The sequence below is a fragment of the Eulemur rufifrons genome, chromosome 21 (genome assembly GCF_041146395.1).
Source record: "Eulemur rufifrons isolate Redbay chromosome 21, OSU_ERuf_1, whole genome shotgun sequence".
Taxonomy (NCBI): domain Eukaryota; kingdom Metazoa; phylum Chordata; class Mammalia; order Primates; family Lemuridae; genus Eulemur; species Eulemur rufifrons.
The window spans coordinates 10880082-10903082 of record NC_091003.1 but is presented as its reverse complement, the minus strand read 5'-3'; the positions used below and the strand labels follow the sequence as shown (position 1 = coordinate 10903082).

The window sequence follows — 23001 nt, the reverse complement described above, 5'->3', positions numbered from 1 at the left end:
GATTTTTGTGGGAGATAAGGGAGTGATTTGGAGCAAGAATTTATATCTACGTAAAATTGATTATAACAATTCTACGTATATCACTGTGTACGTTTGAAAGAAAGACAAAGCAGGATGCTCACTTTTCATTCATTCATTCAGCTTTTACTTGAAAATAGTTAGATGGCCTGCTGTGAGCCCAGTTTTAAGCTGGGAGACCACGGGAAACCTTCAAGGACTAGAAAACCTGTCTCGTTTCTTCACTTTATGAGAGAGAAGTTACATTTCCCTGCAATTGGTAAGAAAGTTCTCTCTGAATGATCACATGGGTTTCCATGAACTGCTTTCCAAAATCCTCTCCTACAACTCCTCCTGCCTTAAAGTTCTCCAACCTTCCTATAACTCACCCTTCCCAAGACCCCAAGGAAATGGGCGAGTACAGGCCCCGAGGTAAAAGCAGCCACCGCCTGCTGAAATATCTGCTTCTAGCTTCCTGGGTAGGACATTATTCTTCTCTGCAAGAGTTTTCTAGGGCTGCCCGAGCAACGTACCAGAGTCTGGGTGGCGCAAACTACAGAAATGTATTTTCTCACCGTTCCGGAGGCTGGAAGTCCAAGATCAACGCGTCGGCAGGGTTGGTTCCTTCTGGGGGCCGCGAGGGAAGGATCTGTTCCCGGCCTCCGTCCTTAGCTTGTAGACGATTGTCATCTCCCTCTGTTGTCACACGGTCTTCCCTCTGTGTGCATCTGTGCCCTGATTTTCTCTTCTTATAAAGATACCAGTCATATTGGATTAGGGCCCACCCTAATGACCTCATTTTAACTTAATTACTTCTTTAAAGACTCTGTCTCCAAACACAGTCATATTCTGAGGTACCCAGGGTCAGGACTTCGACATATAAATTTGGGTGGTTGGGAACACAATTCATCCCATGATAGCCTTCCTCCCTCTTCCAGAGTCCCCAGTGGTGACATAATGCTAAAGAGCACAAACTCTGGGGCCAGACAGCTGTGAGATTTTGGTTAAGTTACTTAAATGCCCTGCGTGGTTTGCTCATCCAAAATATTGGGCTAATAATAGTACCTGTCTCATAGGGTTATTAGGAGAATTAAATGAGTTAATATGTCTAAGGCACTTAGTACAATGCCTGGCACAGGCTGGGTGCAGTGGCTTACGCCTGTAATCCCAGCACTTTGGGAGGCTGGGGCAGGAGGGAGGACTGCTTGAGGCCAGGAGTTTGACACCAGCCTGGGCAACATAGTGAGACCGCATCTCTAGAAAAGAAATTAAAAAAGAAATTAGCTGGGCATAGTGACGTGTTCCTCTAGTCCCAGCTACTCGGGAGACTGAGGCAGGGGGTTTACTTGAGCCCAAGAGTTTGAAGTTGCAGTAACTATGATGATGCCACTGCACTCTGGCTTGGGGCAACAGAGTGAGACCCTGACTCAAAACCAAACAAACAACAACAACAACAACAACAACAACCAGTGCCTGGCACAGAGTAAGCAATATACAAGTATTTATGAAATGAAACCTTAAAATCAAAACTCGTTTTTACTAAAGTGTTAGGAGAGTATTATGTTACTCTCCCAAAGAATTTGCTTTCTCGGCCGGGCGTGGTGGCTCACGCCTGTAATCCTAACACTCTGGGAGGCCGAGGCAGGAGGATCGCTCATGGTCAGGAGTTCGAGACCAGCCTGAGCAAGAGCGAGACTCGGTCTGTACTAAAAAAAAAAAAAAAAATAGAAAGAAATGATCTAGACGGCTAATAATATATATAGAAGAAAAAATTAGCCAGGCATGGTGGCACATGCCTGTAGTCCCAGCTACTCGGGAGGCTGAGGCAGGAGGATCGCTTGAGCCCAGGAGTTTGAGGTTGCTGTGAGCTAGGCTGATGCCACGGCACTCTAGCCTGGGCAACAGAATGAGACTCTGTCTCAAAAAAAAAAAAAAAGAATTTGCTTTCTCTGGGCAATGCTTAACATCAGTAATGGAATTACCAATTCACAATAGGGGAACCCTATATATTTGAGGGTGTGGGTCCCCAACATTCTTCAAAGTACACGGTGTAACAACTACATGATCTACTTTAAAATATTAACAGTAGTCAACATTTATTAAATGCTAACGGTGTGCCAGGCGCCGTGCTAAGGGCTTTCCTAGTACGCACCCCGTGAGGTAGGCACCATTGTGATTCCCATTTTACAGTTGAGGAAATGGAGGCTACAAAATGCCACGTCTCAAGGCCAAGTTTTCCAGTTAATGCGTAGTTGGAAAAGGCGGGATGAGTCTAGTGTGAGCAGATGAAGGACTGTCGGACTCAGAGCTTCAGGGACAGAGAGGTCTTCCCTTCCCTTCCACTTTGCGTCACCCCTTCCCTGCTCCCCCTGCTGACTGATGCGTCCCCACGGCCAAGGCTGCGCTGTCTCTTCTACAGACAACATCCAAGCTGCTGGGACCCGACCCAGCACCACCTTGTGAGCCCAGCAATTCGAGGGGCAGCCTTCCAAACAGGGTAATAATCGTCCCATTAAAATTAATGTCCATGAAGTGAGCCGTTAAAAGCGTGCAGATTAAAAAGGGGGGGGGGAGGGAATTGTTCAATTTAAATCCAAAGGGCTTTTTAAATAGACACTGTATCTTCATTCTTGGAACGCTACACCCGGGCAATGGATCAGGTCTCCTCTGCAAAGACTAGGGGGGATTAAGGAGGTGAGTCCCAGGAGAATGGGGAAGTGGTTCTGGCCAGAAGCAAAGGGAACCAAGGTTTATCCAGGGCCCACTGCGTGCCAGGTGCTTGGCACACATTTCTCTCATTTCATCTCTGCCCCAATCCTGGGAGGGAGGTATTATTGTTCCCAGATTACAGGGGGCAGTATAAACCCGTGGTTAAGAGCTCAGAGCCTGCAGCAGATTGCCCTAGTTTAGAAGCAGGCAACTCCAACTCCGCGAGCTTGGGCAAGAGGCCTTGGCCACCTGTGCCTCAGTTTCCTCACCTTTAAAACAGTGTAGTAATCGCACACCCCTCAATGTTTACTTGCTGGGAGATTTACTTTAGTCAGCGGATGGGAGGGCACTGGAGGCCCACAGGTGCCAGACACGCGAAGCACTCAGTAAGTGCTGGCCATTATTAAGGGTAGGAAAATTGGGGCTGGGACAGGGTAAGGGCCACCCAGATCACAGAGCCCAGTGGCATCTGAGCCCTGACCTGGTTCTTTCACCATGCTGCAGGCCACGGGGAAAATCTGTCCCCATGATAAATCCAGACCAAAAGTAAGGGCATAGTCTGGGAGAGTCTTTTCTAAGGACCAAAGGATTCATCAGGCCATGGCAGTACTCCACTGGCGGGGAGGAGAGAAGAAAAGCTTCCCCAATACGGGCCAGACCACCCCCTTGGAGCCACCTCTCGGCTCCTCCGGTTGTCTGAATCCAAATCGATTTAAGATCGCGGGTCTCATTCTCCCCCAGAAATCCTGAGAGCCCCCTCACCCATCCGTACCTTCACTAGCAGTGACAACTCCAGACTTTCTCGTCTGCAAGAGCACAGGGGCGGCCGTCGGATCAGAAAGGAACTAAAGGCCCCCGCCCCTCCCCACCGGCTCCACAGGGTCCCCACTGCGCATTAAATCAAGATCGCCGCTAGAAACTACAACCCCATGGGGAAAATAATATTTACAAAGAAAGCAGACAAGAAGTTTCTTTCTAGAAAGCACCTTGTAAGGGTCTTTCGGGTGCGGATTCTGTGCGTCGCCAAAGCGCGCATCCGCGCCCTACCCGAGGTCGGGTCGGACCGCCCCACCGCATCCAGGTTTCTAACCCGGCGCTGGGGGCGCGTTAGGGTCAGGCTGCCAAGGCCAGAGCTGAGTGGGGGCATGTGTCGGGTGTGTTCGGACCCAAAGCCTACAGGTGCCAAGTCAGACCAGAAATGAGGCAAGTTAGGTTGAATCTGGCCCTTCCAGAAGATTTTGAGTCCACCCACTTCCCCCAAACAAAACAACAGCGTCGGAATATTTTTGAATAATGCAGCCGAATTCGACATCAGCTCCATCCAAAACCGCAAACAAGCTTGCTTCCCTCGCCAAATAGGAACTGGAGCTGAATTCAGGCAAAGGGGAAGGAGAAAATCTTCCCTCGCGCTCCTCGCCTCCGCGGGGGTCCCCCGAGACCCCCAAAGCCCGGGACCCCCGCCGCGGGGCGCCTTCTCGCGTCCCAGCGCGCCGCGCTCCTCGCCTCCCAAACCGCGCGCCCCCTCGCTGCCGGCGCCGTAAGGGTTAAAAGTTACCTCTCGGTTTCTTCTGCCTGCAGCCCCCCCGCCCCCCACGGGGCCGGATGATGTAACCCCCCCTCCCCGCGCCCTCCCCGCCCCCCTCCACCATGTGACACTTTAATTAATAATAGCGCCGTCAGCACAACAAACGCACAACACAAGGAGAAACTTGGTGTCCAGGGGAGGCCCCCGGCGGCTGGAGCGCGGCGGCTGCGGGCGCCGAGGCCGGACGGAGAGGAGGCGAGGGGCGCCCGAGCGCGGGGTGGGAGCGAGGCCAGCGGTCATGTGCCCGTGCCCCCTGCACCGCGGCCGCGGCCCCCCGGCCGTGTGCGCCTGCAGCGCGGGTCGCCTGGGTCTGCGATCGTCCGCCGCGCAGCTCACAGCCGCCCGGCTCAAGGCGCTCGGCGACGAGCTGCATCAGCGCACCATGTGGCGGCGCCGCGCGCGGAGCCGGAGGGCGCCAGCGCCCGGCGCGCTCACCACCTACTGGCCCTGGCTGTGCGCGGCCGCGCAGGTGGCGGCGCTGGCGGCCTGGCTGCTCGGCAGGCGGAACTTGTAGGAACGCGGGGCTTCTTGGTGGGGCCGGAGCCGAGACCCAGCCGGAGCGAGCAACAGGTACGCGAGCCAGCGAGCGAGAGCCCGGGCGCGGCAGCTGGGCACTGCAGACGCCGGGCTGGCCCGGGAACGGGCGAGCGGCAAGTTTGGCTTTCTTCTCTCCCTCCCTCCTCCTTCCTCTGCCCGCTTCTCTGGCAAGGATCTCCGTCCTTCTCCCCTACCTAGTCCCCACCTCTGCTTCCAAGTGTCAGGCCCACCGTTTCTCCTCCTCCTCTCTGACTTCTTCAGCGCATCTTGCCAGCGCTCTCCCTGGTCACGCAGTGGCTTTGGGAGGACCTCAGCCTCCATGATCCCCTCCAGCCCCACGAGTAAACACACAATGCAAGTAAAAAAAATGTGCTTGCTATGACAACGTAGTTATAAGCCACGCCGAATAATTATAAATCTATTGCGGTTTCAAGACAGGTCTCTCAGTCTCCTTCCAAGCCACTTGCCGTTCCTGAGTCACTACCATCTCCATCACCTCTGCTCCCAAACCCATTCTCCCTAAGTGTCACTTCCCCAGTTTCTGATCTCCATCCTCTGGCGCCCGGAGCGCATCTCGCGACTTCCTCCCTCTCCAGGTGTCTGGCTGCCCCACCCCTTCTCCCCAAGCCCCGCGCGTTTGCAGTTTTCTTCCCGCCCTGCCAACTCCGCTCCTGCTCCAGCTAGGTGTCGCGTTTAAGGAGCTTGGCCTCCTCGGGCTCCAGACGGTTGTCGCTGCAATGAGGAGTGGGCTGAAATATGAGAATCTTGGGGAAACTCCAAGAAGTCTTAATGAAGGAGCATTTATTGAGCTCCTTCTGGGTGCTGGGCACTGTTTAGGGAGGGCATGTTTTGAGAGCTTGCTGTATGCTAGGCACTGAGCGCGCGGGGTGGGGGCATGGGAAGTGGCTATTGAGCTCCCAGTGTCTTTGGTATCTGTAGGAGAAAGAGAAAGGTGCTAGGCTCTTGCGGTGGGGGAATAATTGAGCACCAGCTGTGCGCCTGGCACTGTCCTAGGCGCCTTGGGGAAGCAGAAATGTAAGGATCGTCTTTCCGGGTTTTGGAATAGAGAGGTGCAGCTGCAGAGAATGAAGGTGGAGAGAATCAGGCTGAGCCCACCTTAGGTAGGGGTAGGGCCGGAAGGTGAAGAACTAAGGTGACATAGCCAGCCGCGCTCGGTCCGGGACGAGCCCCGCCGTGCGCGCCACCGACATCCTGGGAAGCTGGCACGGAGCCCGATGGCGAGGCCCGAGCGTCTGCGCCCGCGGGGAGAGGCGGCAGCCGGAGCGTGGGGGGTGGTAGCGCCCAGGGAGCTGCGGGGGTGCGCGGGGTGTGAGTCGGGAGCGCAGGCGACAGATGTCGCGTGGGCCCGCGCAGCCCCGGCGCTGGCTAGAAGTGCGCGCTTTGGGGCGCTCTTCGCCAGACTCTCGGGCGCCGGAGGTCCCATCCTCTTCTCCCCGCCTTCTCCCCCTCCTGGAGGAGAGGCCGGGGGCTGTCTCGGCTGGAAGGGGCCAGGCTGGGGCTGCCCAATCCCAGGGGCTGGAACAACATTTTGCAGGAGCCCGGGGAGCAGAAAAAGGGAGTTGAGCTACAGACTCGAACCCCAAAGCAAGGAATTTGGGAAAAGGCATAAAAACGTGGGAGGAGAGGGAAAGAAAGGGGCGACGAAATGGGGAGGGAAAGGAAGTTCGGGGACAGTGGAGAAAACGAGAAACTGGAGAACAAGTTGCAAGACAGTTTAAAAGTGAATTAGAAGAGATGGGAAGGGAGTGAAATCTAACAGAAATGGGGGGAGGGCTGAGACCCGGCTTCCTCTGGTCTTCGGGTCCGGGCGAGATGGGAAAAGCGCTCCCCGCCCCGGACCAGGCGGTGCAGGATGGCGGGTGCCCCTCCCGGAGGCGGGGGACTCCGGGACGGGGTCCGACTGTGTGTGCCTGTGTAGGCCTGTGGGGGTCGGGGGTCGGGGTGCTCCCCGGGCCGGGAAAAGGGGGCTGAGACGGGACGGGCAGAGTGCGTGCGCCCCTCTGCGCCCGAGCGCGGGGGTGGGGGAGTCGGGGGGCGGCACCGCAGATAATTGTTGCGGTAGAGTTTATTTTCCCCTCCTTGCCCTGCTTCTGCCCCAGAGTTAGTTCCGTGCTGCCTCCAGACTGGGGATCCCCCCTCCCCACGCCTCTGGGTGCTTCTCCCTCCTGCCGTGTCCTGCCTGACGTCCCCCGAAGCCACACCCTCGGGGATTCTCCGGCTTCTGGCGCTCTGACCTCAGGATGCCCCGCAGGGCTTTCCGGGACACTGGTAGAATTGCTCGCCACCCCCTTTCCGCGTTCCCATCCGGGGTTGCCCACGCTCGGGGCTCCCTGCCCCAGCCCGGATGGAGTCCTCTCCCTGCAGCCCACCTCTGACCTCAGAATACCGGTACTTGTGGCTTAATGTGGGGAAACCCATCTTTTCCCAGCTCGGTTAGTTAGGTGGAAGGGAAAGGAAGTCCCCTGGAGAAAGATGATTTGTTGAGTTTCGCTGCCCTAGCGGAGAAACGGGAATGCTCACACCGTACCTTAGGTGTTTTCAGGGAGGCTGTGTCAGCCACGCAGAGCAGGAACCACCACTTTCAACTCTTCCTCCAGGTGCAAGAGCGCGCTTAGCTGTATGCAGCGTCGGTCCTTCCAGCCAACTTGTTTTGAGCCCCTACTGTGAGCCAGCTGCACTCTTCTCCGAAGTCATCCTAAAAAAAAAAAAAAAAAAAAAACACCTGAGACTCGGTTTTCCCATATGTAAAATGGCGACAATTGTAGTACTTAATGACTAGGTGTTATTAAGGGGGTTAAATGAATTCATATACAGAAAGCTCTAGAACAGTGCCTGATGCATAAGAAGTGGATATAAATGTGAGCCATCGTGATTAGTACTGTGCATTTTAGTATCTTTCCCAAAGTAGGCAACATTTTACTGTTGTTATAGTTGGCAGTTCCACTCCATTCCTACCTGCACCCTTCGGAGATCGGTATAAAGCGCCCAGCCACCTGCTGACAGTGTGACCTTAGGAAAGAACCATCGCCTCCCTGAACCTTTATCTGTACACTGGAGCTGTATTCTTCCAGGGCTGTGGGGAGGGTGATAAAAAAGCAGCTGTTTAAAAGTGGCCAGTGCAGTGCCTGGCTCTTAGTTCACTCAACAGAGGATGTCGTGAAATGTTTAGTGCCATTCTTATTATTTCAAAGGGGAAACCGAGGCAGAGAGTGTCCACCTGAGTCCTCCCAAAGTCAGCCGTGGAATTGGAGTTTCTGTCTTTGGGGATTGCAGCACCCCCCATGACTTGGGTGCAGGGTAAGAGGAGGTACAGAGCTGCAGGTGGGGGGTGGGGGGTGCACAGTGAATTCCTGCACTGGTGAGATTCCCTTTCCGAGACAGCCCCAGAGGAGGCTCCTTGGGGGGGCTGGGGAGGCCGTGGGGGAGGATGATTTAACCAGTCACTGCTCAAAGATATGGAGAGAGGGAACAAAAGACGCTTTATGGCGAGCGCTGGCTGGCGGAGGAGTGGGAGGGAGGGAGAAGCTGCCTTGGGAGGGGGCGGGGAGGGAGGATGGAGCTGAGGAATCTGCCTGGGAGAGGGCTGGGGGGGTGGGAGGGCAGAATCCTGCCTTGGGACCAGGGGAAGGGGAGAGAGGGGGACTCTGCAGGCCCATGAGGCGAGGTGGTCAGCGGCAAGGAGGATAATGGGGCCAGCAGGAGCCTGCTTTTAATGAATTAATGACAGCCTGGCCCGCCAGCCAGACATGCTAACTGGTTCTTGGCAGGTACTTTGGGGATTAAGTGGTTAAACCTGGAGGCGCATCCCCAAGGCCTCCCGCCCAGCCGGTGGCACCCCTGCCAGAATCACTTTTAGAGCTTGAAAGCTGGGCCTTCTGCTTGGCGAGGGGAGGGAGCCCGCCGAGCCCAAGGAGGACAGCTGTTGGGGAGGAACCCCCTGGGAAGGGGCCAGATGTGCAGGACGCGGAGGCAGCCTTCCCGCCACAGGGTCCCTGTCTGGAGCCATCAGCTTGCCGAGTGAGAGGCCAGCGCACAAGTGACTGAGCAGGGGATGTCAAAACAGCCACACCCGGAGATAATTAAATACACCCCCAGATGTGGGCTGGGCGGATTTGGCAATCACACAAGTGGGCTTTTCAGACCTACCTTTGGCGGGTAGGGAGGGGTGGGGTGGGGGCTTTTGTTTCCTCAGTGGTCATCACCAGTGACCCTGTGATGGGATTTCACAGGAATAGCGAGCTAATCCAGTGTCCCTAGTCCTGGCGACTTGCTTGTCACATAGTAGGTGTACAATAACAATATGCTGAATTAATGAATCAGAAACTATGCAAGATAGTTACTATTGTTTCCCAAATCCAGATTCTTTCACTTATTCAGCTACTAATTATTGAGTGCCTTCCGTGTGCAGGGCACTGTGAATACAGGAAGGACCAAGACACAAGCCCTTGCTCTCACAGAGCTTAATATTTTAGTGGGAAGAGACAGACAATAGGTAAATAAAGATTGTTATGGTCACTATTGCTGAAGAACAAATTACTCCAAGACTTAAGCAGCTTAAAAGAACTACAGTCATTCCTTGGTATCTGTGGGGGTTTGGTTCAAATCCCTGATATAAAAAGTATAGTACTTGCATATAATCTAAACACACATCATCCTGTATGCTTTAAATCATCTCTAGGTTACTTGTAATACCTAATGCAGGCTGGGCTTGCTGGCCCACACTTGTAATCCTAGCACTTTGGGAGACCGAGGCAGGAGGATGACTTGAGGTCAGGGGTTCAAGACCAGCCTGAGCAAGAGCGAGACTCCATCTCTACAAAAAATAGAAAAATTAAACAGGTGTGGTGGCACACACCTGTAGTCTCTGCTGCTGGGGAGGCTGAGGCAGAAGGATCACTGGAACCCAGGAGTTTGAGGTTGCAGTGAGCTATGATGATGCCACTGCACCCTAATCCCAGTGACAGAGTGAGACCCTGTCTCAAGAAAAAAAAAAAAGAAGACCAGATTGCTTCTAAGCCTTTCCATGGATCTGATTTGGTCATCTGTGTTGTGATTTTTCTGACCATTACCTGGTATTAGCATCATGGGCTCCCTGACTGAGAGTTGATCACTTTTCCCAAGTGGTGCACTGTCTTCCAACTGGATGAGAACTGTGGAGACCTGATCCCTCTCTGTGTCTTCCCTGACCCATTCTGGGGGAGCCCCATCCCTGGGAAATGCTCTCTAGAAACCTCCAAGTCCCTTAAGCACACTACTGACGTTGCCAAGTTGACACAACCACATAGAAAACTAGTTGTTCTGCAATCTCACTAGACTTTCAGTCTCTGAGCAGTGATGGCTTCAGTGTTAAATGTGATAAATACTGTATTTAGTGTTGTTTAAATTGCATCTCCTAGGTAATGTGAAACTGCTTCAAGAGAAGACAGCTGTCTGGATGCCATGTGCTTTAAAAAAAAAAAAAAGTAACAACTCCTTTTGAGAAACAACAGTTTCCACTTCTGAAGTCCTATCAATGAAAAGATGCATATGCACTTATAATGATTTTCCTAATTAAGATCTATATTCAGATTTTAAACAAAAAATGATCTCATTACCCATTAATAGTTTGGTATATTTCTTTCCATTTAAAAAAATGCATGGATGGGTACTTAACAAATGGAATCATTCTAAATATATCATCTGTAACCTGACTTTCTCAGTGTATCACAGACTTTTCTCTATGCTTTGTAATACCTCTCGATGACACACTTCTTAGAGGTTGGTTGGTACTGTGTTACTTGGTGATTCCATTATGTGCATTCCCAGCCCACTATTTTTGGGCATTGAAGTTGTTTCCAGTCTGGTGAAGAACATCCTTGTGGATGACTCGTGGTGCACGTCACAGATGATTTTCTTAGAAGTGCCCATAGGTGGAACTTTGATATTGAAACATACCAGCCAGGTGTGGTGGCGGCTCATGCCTGTAGTCTCAGCTACTTGGGAGGCTGAGGCAGGAGGATCAATTGAGCCCAGTAGTTCAAGCCCAGACTGGGCAACATAGTGAGACACCCCATCTCTAAAAAAAAAAAAAAAAAAGACATGTATGATAACATTCTATTATAAAGGTTGTCTAGAGAGTATAAAATCGTGGTAAAGAGCCACAAACACTGCCATTGGTTTTCATTTCTTATCTATGTGTCATTCATATCACTGGCCTTTATATAATGTGCTCTTGAGCTGGCTGCTACTGCCCTAAGTTACAGCTGTGTTGCCTTTCTGTGGAATGTTCTTCTTGGACCACACCCCTAGCCAGTGTGTGAGTGCGTGAGAGTGCGGATGACTCCTAGCATGCCTGTCCCAACTTCAGGGAAAGGCTCCAAGTCTCAGCCATGTCACTAAAGCTTTGGTAAGCTTCCCCGCCTGCCTGGCTGTCCCTATCACCCTGGGGGCAGGAATCACGTCCATCTGATATTCTTGGATCTAGGATAGGGTACTTAATAAACCCTGCAAGATGCTAACATAACCGATGATGGAGAAACTTACACAAAGTGGCTTTGGGTCGGGGTGGGGTCTCCCGGGAGTGGGGATGTGTCAGGGTCTCTGGGATAGACTCAGGAAGAGGTTCCATTTTCAAAGACAACCCACACTTGAAATACTTCAGCCTGTTGGCAGACCATGGAGCCTAATTCTTGATTCAGAAAGTGTAACCACTGTAACTGTTTATCTTATTCACCAATATTTTATGCTGAGACACGGCAGCTGGGTGGAAAGTGACATGAATTTTGGAGTCAGGCTGACTTTTAGATAAGGTCTCCATCTGCCATTTATCAGTTACGTGACCTGAGGCAGATCCCTTTACCTTCTGAGCCTCAGTTTGCTCATCTGTAAATTTGGAATAATAATAGCATCTGGGCCAGGTGTGAGCACACCTGTAGTCCCAGCTACTTGGGGAAGCTGAGGTGGGAGTATTGAGCCCAGGAGTCAGAGGCTGCAATGAGCTAAGATCACGCCACTGCATTCCAGCCTGAGTGACATGGTGAGACTGTGTCTCTAATAATAATAATAATAATGATAATAATAATAGCATATATACAGTGAAGGAGCACTGTATATAAAGGGGCTGGCACAGCTTCAGCCCTATCTACCAGTGAGTGACCAGGAGAACCGACTCTGTCTTCTCTCCGTAATGAGCTCCTTGTATAAAGGAAAGATGCTATAATGCAATCCAGCACAGTCCAAGACGTATCCCTGATGTTCAGAAAATGGCGAAGGACAGCATGTGATGTATGTTACTCTTCTTTGTTGTAAAATTCAGCCCATGGGCCCATCTCCATGCCATGGATGGGAGCCCTAGGGACTTTTCTGAGCCTTTTGCTTAAAGCAGTTGTTAATCCTGCCTCCCCCAATCTGTGATTCACCAACAGCCTGCTTAAGCCTCTCCACCAGGGCTGGGAGAACCCCCGGGGGGGGCCTCTCAGCTGGGGCAACTCTGGCCTCCAGGTCCCGTAAGGGTGCAAACCAGCATGTGTCTGTTGTATCCATGACTGTCTGCCAGCGCCTGGGCCTGGTGGCTGGCACAGAGAGGGCATTCACTAACTGCTGACGGGATGGATGAATAAGTGAATGAGTGAATGTGGGAGAGGGCTCAGGGAATTTGTGAACGCCCAGAAATTAGACCAACAAAATTAGCCGATTTCATGCTCCTCTGCTTCCCACTACTTTAGAAAGAAGCCATAGTTTGTATCCAATTCTCAAAAGATCTGTGAGCCCAAAAGGTCACTGTTTTAGAAACAGCCCAAACTAGACAGGACTTAGAGACCACCTAATCCATTTCTCTCACTGCACAGATGGAGAAACTGAGGCTCAGAGATAGCTACAGAGGCTGAAGAAGGGGCCAGCTTAAATGCCAGGTTACTCTACGAGTATCCAAGTATCTAAAGCAAAGGTTGAAAACAGGTGATCTCCCAGTTGAGTTTGGTCTGTAGTTGAGTTCTGTTTGACTTGCATGTTTTTTTTTTGTTTTTTTTTTTACCCCAACACTTAAAAATCAGGCATTTTAGCCAGGTGTGGCACGTACCTGTAGTCCCAGCTACTGGGGAGGCTGAGGTGGGAGGATCACCAGAGCCCAGGAGTTTGAGACCAGCCTGGGCAACACAGTGAGACCCCCGTCTCAAAAAACAAAAAGAAAAAAAGAAAAGAAAAGAAAAAAATAGGCATTTTCATATAGAAGCCTGAATTTCCAGTTTTTCTTAAAAAATGAAAAGATCTAACAACACTGAGCCTATATTCCCATGTGGTAGCAACAGGCTAGAGATGTCAGAAACCCCTTTAGGTGGGACACAAACACTCCAGTGACACCAGACCCTCCTAGGCACACTTTACTGGGCCCAGTGTATTTCAGTTCATGACTCCTGATTTAGGGGACCCCCCACCCCGTGCCAGACTTCCCTTGACGCACACACACACTCCCACACACGTCTCTTATTTTAAATACATGAGCTCATACTGTTCATGCTGTTCTGTAACCTGCTTCCCCACCCCCCCACTAAATATAGATCGTTGAGATCTTCCCATGTCAACACAGAAAGGTTTTCATCATCCTTTTTAATGGCTGCGTGGTGTTCTGTTGCTTGGACGAACCACGATTTCCTTATTTGGTCACCTCCCCCAGGGGCATTGACTTGGTTTCCCATTTTCTGATAGTGTGTAAACAAGGTCGTCTTGAACGTTCTTGTTTGCGCAATTTTACAAACAGAAAGTGAAGTAGCTAGAAGTGAAATTGTTGGATGAAAGAATGTGCATATGGTAACACGTGACATGTGTGCGCAAGATTGTTTTTGTAGGGTGTGCTCATTGTATTTGGTGTCGATTCTGTGCTGAGCTATTTCTTCCCAACCCCCAGTGCTTGTACCCTTCTGAAAGTCACGTTAGTTGGACATCCAAGGCCCACATTCATATTGGGTAGGAGCTATGAGTTCTTCGGTCTCTCTACATAAAGTTTGGGTAATCAATACATACTCACTGATAGGGGAGGCTGGGCCAAGGGGAGCAAATATTGATACTTCTTCCAGAGGCTGTTGAATGGCCTCTTCCTTTCTCACACACCCAAAACCTCGCCTTCTGCTTTGTCAGCTTCCTAAGTGCCCAGCTTTTTAACTGGCCAGCCACACAATGGAGATTTAAGGGATAACACAGACCAGAGCAATCTTCCTCCCTCCAAGAGGGTTCTGTGTGGGGAGTTTTTCCTCCAAGTCTCAGGCACTAGGACCACTGGTACCATCTGAACTCCTGGATCAAAATCAACCTGCTGGAACCAAAGATGGAAGAGCTGAGAAGCTGCCATCTTTATTCCCTTGTTACTTATTCACTATCCCTCAATAGATGTTGAATTGAGCACCTACTATGTGCTGGGCTCTGGGGACATAATGGTAGGGAAAGGAAAAAAAGAGATAGGGTGTCTGTCAATGCACAGAAAATATTCTGGGAGGCTAAGCGAGCAGCTGTTAACACCAGCAGCCTCTGGGGAGGGGAGTGGAGCTTTGGGGTGGAGTGAAAGGGGCTTTCCTTTGATTTTTATATTCTTCTCTGTTGTTTGAGTTTGTAACTTATCACTTGTGCACATAACAAGAGCAAAAAAAGAGGTATTTTTAAAAATTAAAAATTGGGGCCTCTTAGAAGGGAATCCAAGAGTCCCAGCTATTCTCAGAGACGTTGGAAAAAGGGGAGCAAGCCCCCCGCCCCATCTAATGTTGCAGTGGGGTTCAAGGTTCGCAGCTTTTGCCTTCTCTGCCCTCAGCAAGACGACATCACTGCAGCCCAGGGCGGCAGGACTGTGGGGCTTCCTCCGCCCGCCTCCCCCTCCACACGGCGGGTGATAAGTGGAAACAGGGACGTCTTTTCAAAGGCGTGTCATGAATCTCTTCACTTGTGAGCTTTGGTTGTGAGTCAGCATCTGAGAAAGTTCTTTACGAGCCAGGTTTGAGGGAACACACGCCAGGGGCAGGCCAGTGGCTCGTAGCGGATGGTGAACTTGATGTCTTTAAAATACTTAAAAAAAAAAATTGCACAAGTACTACTTGCTGCTCATTAAAAAAAATAAAACTATATATGTGTAATGTAAAATACATGATACAGAAGTAAAGTATATAAAGTAAAGCACTGCATGTGTTCTTCTACTCTGTCTCCAAATCTACTCCCCTGGGGTGGGCAGTGTCTCCTATTGGTCAAACCCAGCAGGAAGCCAGAGGTCAAGGGGACCTGTTGGTACAGCTCATACAAGTCAACATCTCAGACGTTCTCTAACCCGGAAGTAATAAAGTGCTCTCCCTCCCACTTTCTCTCCTCTCCTTGGTTTGTATTACCCACGTGGTATTTCTTATTCCACCTGGTTCAGATTACTGTGTGAAATGTTTCCAGTCTCCTCTGCTGACTTGTAACCATGAAATCCACGCACCCTTTCAAGGTCAATGGTTTTTTAGTATCTTCACAGAGTTGTGCAACTCCACAATCCATTTGGGAATATTTTCATCTCCCTAAAGCAAACCCTGTACTCATTTCCCCAATTCCTCCCATTCCCCCCAGCCCTAGGCAACCACCATTCTACTTTCTGTCCCTAAAGATTTGTCTCCTGTGGACATTTCACATAAATGGAATCATACCGTCGTTGGCCTTTGGTGTCTTGCTTCTTTCACTTAGCGCAATGTCTTCAGGGTCTCTCCATGTTGTAGCAAGTACCAGTGCTTCGTTCCTTTTGATGGCCAAATAATATTCCATCGCTTGGATATACTGCAGTTGGTTAATGGACATTTGGGTTGTCGCCATTTTTGTGCTATTATAGATAATGCTGCTACGGACATTTGTGTAACGAGTTTCGGGTGTTATGTTTTCAGTGCTCTTGGGTATGTGCTGTTTTTCCTGCCCTGCCTGGGGTGTCTCATCTTCTTACCCTGGCCAGTTCCCTGGCACCCTTCAGTACTTAGCAGGGTCTGCCTCTTTCTCCGAGGAGCCTTCTTGGTCTCCCTGTCTCCCTCGTGAACTGTCCGTCCCCTGGGCTCCCCTAGCCCACGTTTCCCCAGATTGCTCTGTGCATGAGGCTGTCATTATCCATTTCTTCCCATCTCCCTCTGCTGGCTCTGAGCCCCTCAAGGGCAACAATTATGTCATTGGATCTGTAGCACCTAGTATGGCACTTGGCATGCTTGGGAATGAATGAATGGATGAAAGGGAGCAGAGGCTGCCCTACAACTCTGTCTTGAATCTGGACTTAGGATGAAGGTCCTGTTCCTAATTTGGAGGAGCAGAAAGGTAGTGTGGCTCTAGATTCTTTTTTTTTTTTTTTTTATCTCAGAAGATGTCTATGTAAATATCTAGATCTGAAAACAGAGATGTCTGTGTGTGTATGTGCAAATGTCTATTTAGGGAAGGCTGCTACACGGACAGGGCTGCTGGTGGGGGGAGGAGCACCGAGACTAGCTTTTGGGGACCTTTCCTCCAAAACCACAGCTTTGCATCCAGCAGCTCTTCCTCCCTCCCGCTCCTCCCTCCCCTCCCCCTCCCGACAAGGCAGGGGCGGGGCTGGCTGTGCAGAGGCCCACTGCACTGACGTCACCCCCTGCAGCTGTCTGCACTGACCAAAATACAAATCTCTATTTCTGCAGGTTGGTGAAAACCCTGTGTCCTTGGAGAAAGCTGGTTCCCGTTTTCCAGAGGGGGAGCCCAGAGCTTGAAAGGCCGCGCGGTTGGCACTTCGAGAAGGAAGTGGAGACTAAAGACGGCGGCGCCTGGAGCAATCGCAGAAACACAGAGTGGGACTGGGGAAGCCCTTTGGAAACCCAGCTGCAGAAACAGACACCCCAATGCTATTTACATACAGCTCTCTCTATATATATTTAAAAAAAAAAGAAAATATGAATATTACTTATCAGTGCATGCCTTGTCGAGGACGTGGTCCCCTTCCCCTTCTGCACCTTGCGATGTGAACTTTGATACTCTGTAATGTCTGGGGCACCAGAAGAGAGATGCCTGCCGTCTACCTAGGAAATCTGCAAAGACTGGTGGGAATTGTTAGCCTCGGCAGCGGCAACCAACTGCCTGGGGATAGACGCTGGTGGAGTTAAGAGGTCAAATTGCAAAAGGCATGCATGATAGAAAGAAAAAAAAAAATGAGGACTTAGGGCACATTTTGTAGGGGCAGTCTGGGAGACCTCCACTCCTTGACGCGTTCCAGCCTCTGTCTCTATGCCTGTCTAGATAAATCGATAGATCCCACTGTCCCGTCAAGAGAAATGGGATTTTGTTTTTCCTACCAATCTGGTGTCTCTGGTGCTTCACTTACATTTTGCTGGTGCTAAGTGTGTTCTTCTTGCTGGTGCTGCCACGGTATTCTGTTGACAGACCTAGAAGGCCAGGGGACAAGAGAAATTTCTATTTTGCTGTTTCAGATTGTTTTTTTTTTAAAGGGACGAGTTGCAAAAGTTCCACTTGAGAATCTCTTTCTCTGTGTGGGGACGAATATCTAGAGGTGTTTGGGAGCAAACCTTGGGGTCCAGGAGGAAGGCTGGGAGGGGATGGCACCGAGTGGCTTGCTGGTTAGGAGGGGGAAAGCTGACCTCATGTGTGACTCGGTTGCGTCTCCTGCATCCAGTAGAAGTGTCCTGGGAGTGCAGCCCGCAGCCCCCACTCCCTAAGGGGATTTCAGGGCTTAGGTTTTATGGATTAAAGAGCCAAGAAATGGCTACAGTCTGGTCAAGAGTGATTTATAAGCAAGGGACGTTGGGGGAGGGAGCGAGTCATTTAAATGAAATGCATCAGCATCTCACTGATTGACAGAGGTCTGATGTCCCCCCCTCCCAGGATAAGCTATTTTCAGAAGTTTCTAGAAGGGCTAAAAAAAAAAAATAAGATGTGTGCTGGACTGAGACTTGGCTGCAAAGACTCTTCAGGGAGCAGGGATTATTTTTTGCTCTCATTAAAAAAAAATCTAAACAAACAGGTATTACTCCTCCGTGCAGGGTACCACACACTGCCATTTTCAAAGCTGAGGTGACAAGGTGCCAGGCTGCAGATTCAGATGGGCAGTCTCCATGGCCGGATTTGCAGGTCACCACCCAGTACCTATGGACAGGGGGTCCGGTGAGCTGGTTAACAGACACCCCTCCAGTTCTGCGAAGCCAGCAGCGGGTTCAGCAGTTCTCAAGGTGCGTGGGGCTGACACGGGCATCCACTTTGCTGAAAATGACCAGGTGCTTTAGAACGTACCTCTCCTTGGTGCTGCGAGCTGGGAGCCGGGCTTCTTTCTTCCTTCTTTTTTTAATCCATGCCTTATGTTTTCCTTTAAAGAAAAATACAATCCAGAACTACTGAAGGCAAGGGAAGGCCCCCTGAGCTCCCCACAGCTTTGAACTAAGCAAAGCAAAAAAGAAAGCTTATTTCTGGAAAACTTGTTTCCCCTGGTCGCTTGTACCTTCCCCTCCCCAGTTGATGTTTGCAGGGGACTGTCACTTAGGCGGGGGCTGCAGAGAACAGCGGGCAATATCCCCACCAAGCCATGAACTGAGAAGGCCAATTCATTAGAATGGTATGAAATACAGTCTCTGCTTCTATTTAATCACTTTCCCAGCCAGAGACCAGCGTCTTTCCAGCTCGTCCCATTTTCTGGGGGCGGGGGGTGGGGGTTCCATGACTACAGCTGTGTTCGGTCCCAGGTCTCTGCTTCTTTAAGGCTGTACCTTCAAGATGGTAGTGGGGTCCTGCTGACCACCTAGATGCAAGCGAAGGGTGAAAGGCCAGAGGGTCCCTTTTTTGACCCTGACTAGCCTACCAGCTTATGACATTTCCCCCGGAGGATCCAAACTCCAAATGCTGGGGTTGGCACTGCAGGCGATTTCGATTTCAGTGAAGCCACTTTGCTGAGAGAACTGAGCACCCGTGACCTCCTGACGGAGCTTTCCAGCCAGGTCCCTTGTACATAGTCTCATGTATTATTAGAAACCGTGTATTTATCTAATCCTGGCCTTTTCTTGCACATCATTGATTTGAGTGCACTTCTCCACTGCCCTGATTTTTAACAAGGGGTTGTTTTTAATGCTTGTTTTTATATGAGATTTGACTTCTTGATGGACATTTGTATTAGGAAATTGAAGCATGATATATATATATATATATATGGCCTCCCTCCACCGTCTCTCCTGTTGCATTACTTGGATTGCATGAGATAGTGGGGTTGTTTTTTTTTTTTTTAAATATTTCCACAGTGTGCAAAGTGCTGGCAACATCCCTCCCTCTCTTCCTCTCCTTTTCTCCTGCTGCCAAGGAGTCATTGATTTTGATTAGCTTCACTGCAGAGCGTCTGTGAAGAGACAGAGAGAAAGAGAGAGGGAGGGAGGCTTTGAAATAAATTTTAAAAAAGACCTCATATCAGGTTTCAGCAGACAGCAGTGTGTGTGTGTGTGTGTGTGTGTGTGTTTGTGTGTCTGTGCAAAGCAGGAGGAGGCTGCTGAGATCATCGTTTAGGTGGCTCACTGCATAATGAGGTGGGGGGATTCTGCTGCTGATTCCTGATGGAGGTGTTCGCTCCCAGAGGGGGTGGGGGTCCGGGCGCCACAGGGACTGGAGCCTCCTGGGACTTCAACATTCCAAATCAGATCCATTCCTGCCTGGAAGCTTCTCACCCCCACCCGATCCCCCCCAAGCAAACAAGATCTCTTTTCAAATTTGGGGTTCCATTTCCTATCGCCGTTGTCATGGATGCAGCTTGGGTAGCAGGTTTCTCTGGGGAGCCCATTAGCTCCACTGGCTGCTGTCCATGGTCCTAGGCCGTGAGCATCACCCAGCCTAGAGCCCAATTCCTGTTGTTGCTGCTGTTTTTTTTTTTTTTCTTCCTTTATTGGGATATACTGGAGACTTTTTCTCACTTTTTCCAGTGATCTCATTTTTTTCTTTTCTATTTTGATGGAAAAACAAAAAAGGTGATTTAAACGATACTGTCACAGAAAAATGGCACTGTGACGGGTTTTTACATTGTGTGTAGCTGATCTTATAGACTCCTAACTCTTTCATCATGTTTCTGACAGTGACGAAATTTCACTCTCCCTTTTTGAGAAATTGGAGGAGTCTTCTCCCACCCCTTTCCTACACAAGTATCTTTTAGGGATACCGGCTCACCACTGTGGACTTTTTGACTGTCGGTCCACCTGGTATTATGAGCTGCAGAGACTGGGACAAAGGTTTTGTTCTTCTGGGTTGACACCAATTTCTTTTCTGAAGGTTTCCTTTAGTCAGTCTGGGCCAATCAGAGGGTCAAAAGTTGGTGAGAGGGTAAGGGGGACCGGCTAGACACTCTGGCCTAGTTCCATGGGAACCGACTGGATGTTCCATGGAGGGAGGAAGTTGATGTCACAGTGTCACTTTAAAGCTTATTTTTAAAATTTTAATTCATCCATGTAACACAGATTCATTGAGCACCTACAACGTGCCAGCTTATAGAATTCTATCTCAGAAGAGACTTTCCTATTGATCGTAGAGGGGGAGCCCTCCTTGGAACCAGACGATATGAAATGTCCCGTTTCCAGTCTGGTTCACAATTTTTAACAGATTTGTTGGGTCATCATGGTGACCCCAAGCCTCACTGGCAGATTGTTTGTTATATGGTATTTACCGAGAGCCACACGATTAGCAGAAGGTGATTTTAAAAAAGCCTTCACTCTAGACTTATTCCCAGCATGGCAAGACCAGTCCTTGCGGCTTTACACACCCGTGGAAGGTACCTTTGAAGGTGTGCCCACCACTCCCGAGCGCTGGCCAAGTGCTTCACACGTCTTCCCCTCGGTGTGTCCTCGCGCCCACCTGAGCAGAGGATATTGTTATCATTCCCATTTGACAGCTGAGGAAGCTGAGGCTCAGAGAGGTTGAGCAACGTAGCTGACGGCCACACAAATAGTGAGTGGCTGAGCCAAGATTTGAACTTGAGTCTGAGAGACCCCAAGCCCAGGAGCTGACTGTTCTGCTATGCTGGGTCCCTTCATGCGGTGGTCCCACGGCACTGCTGTTTCAAGGGCGAGACACCGGCATGTGGCCCAGCAGGGAGCCGGGGAGCCTGATTTAGGTCCACTGGAAAGAATGTCACATTTGGGGACACTTGAGGGCAGGGTGGATGGTTCCCTTGGGGATTTTATGTATTTATTCCCCCCCCCCCCCCCCCCGTGTTCCTGGTTTCTATAAGGCCTGGGGAGCAACATCTAATTTGCAGATAAAGCCTGTCCCAAGGCCTTTTGCATTCTAAGCGCCAAGGAGCCCGAGAGCATGGCAGGGATGGCTGTGGGGTATCTGGAACCTTGAGGATGCCTCTGGCCCAGCCAGGGAGGCAGTAAGCTTGGGGATGTTCCGTTCTGGGTTCTGACACTGTTGGTTTGTTGTGCTCTTTTGTAAGAGGAATTTCATACCTTGGAGACGCTTTGTACATATTTGTAATGACTTTATTAAAACATTGGTTGTGCACTTCTAGTCCAAGGTCTTTGCATTTTCATTTCCTTTTTGGAAGCTTGGCCCTCAAAGACTATGGAAGTATCTGGCTGCACAGTGGAGGGAGACTCCCTGCCCCTGCACGCTGCACACCGCAGCCTTCCCTGGGGCAGAAGGCCACACACCCCCTTCCCTCCCCTAATTCCTTAGAACCTCCCCTAAGGGAAGGGCTGGCCTAAACCATACCCATGGGTTGGGCAACAGGTTTGGGGAACTGGCCCGACAGTTCAAGGTCAGTGCACAAAACCATATTTTATGCAAGGCATCATGGGCATCAGCTAAAGAGCCTACAGATTCATGTCTCCAACAATGGGCAAAGAGGCCACTCTGCATCTACCTGGTCTGAGACATACCAAGCAACCAGGTTCTAGTCTCTTCCTGAGAATGGTGGGTTGAGTACAGGTTGGTGTTTTAGATAACAGACCTCCTCTTTTCCTTTGGACACCCGCCCCTTCCCTGCTTTCAGTCCATGTGACTCAGAGAGGCTGATCCATCTCCCCACCAGACCTCCGTCCCTACCTCCAGGGCTTGACACCTGACCCAGGACTGGCCAGTGCCCCTCATCCCACAGGCTAAAGCAACTGGTTTGGAGACAAATGACAGGCAGTCTCAGGACCCCTGCTGGAGCTTTGGGAACGCAGAAGCTCTCTTTGCTCGCGTTGATAAGCCAGCAGAATGTACACACAGATGCCGGGGCCATGTCACCACCACATGCGACCCAACGGCCTGCAAATCAACCTGTCTCTGAGGAAAACAATTGCAGGACGGAGAGACACTCTTCTATGCTGGAGCCCCTGGATCCAGCTGTACCGGAAGCTCATACTGTTCCACGAAGCAAACAAAGTCATTCTTTTGCTTAAGCCATACATATTTGAATTGGTTTTCTAACAACAGCAACCAAAAAGGTCTGCCTGACAATGTATTCATGGCTGGTGTCATCATGGTGCCCTGGGAGGCATGAATTGTCACCTAACACTATAAATTTACATATGAATCTCTTTCATAATCTGGTGGTACCCAATCAAACCCTACTTGAATCAGCCTACACATTCTGGCTCCACACAACCTATAGTTAATCTCTGCAGTAGGCACCTCTCCGGTCCCTTCTGCCAGGTCTGTGTTCCCATCCTGCAGCTCCGTGTGCTTTGCTGGTCCCTGAGACCTTCAGAGGCTTGTCCTCAGACATGGAAGCCTCCCTAAGGGACAGCGTGAAGTGCCTAGGAAGCCCCCCCCCGCAGCCCAGAGCCAAGGCTGGACTGGTGTGTTTCTGTGAGTACGAAATGCTCCCAGTGCCACAAACCCTGAGTGCAATGCACACTCCAGAGCTCGCTGGGCCTGGGCTGAGGCTGGGACTTCACCAGACGTCGCCCACGGACTTGGCTTCCTCCCCTTCCCTGTTCTGTTTCACTCATCATTCCCTTACTGGTTTTTCATGTGAGCATTTACAAATAAATCACGTGCGCCTCCGCAGGCTCGGCTTTAGCAGAAACCAACGTGGGATAACCACCCACTCCGCGAAGCGCTGCTTCTCGTTTGCTCTAAAATAGTTCCACTTGGCTCCCAGAGTGGGAAGGAAACTCAAGACCACAAACGTAAGTTGCATCAACAGATGATATTTATTGGCAGAAGGGGACTTAAGGAGACAGGAAAACACT

The 23001-nt window shown here is 50.5% G+C and overlaps 1 protein-coding gene across 1 annotated transcript; it reads left to right on the top strand.

The window, feature by feature from the left end:
* The first annotated feature begins 4529 nt into the window (after nt 1-4529).
* Nucleotides 4530-4805, top strand: HRK (harakiri, BCL2 interacting protein). Its single transcript, XM_069496956.1, has one exon. The coding sequence runs from the start codon at nt 4530-4532 to the stop codon at nt 4803-4805; it is 276 nt and encodes a 91-aa protein (XP_069353057.1).
* The last annotated feature ends 18196 nt before the right edge of the window (nt 4806-23001 follow it).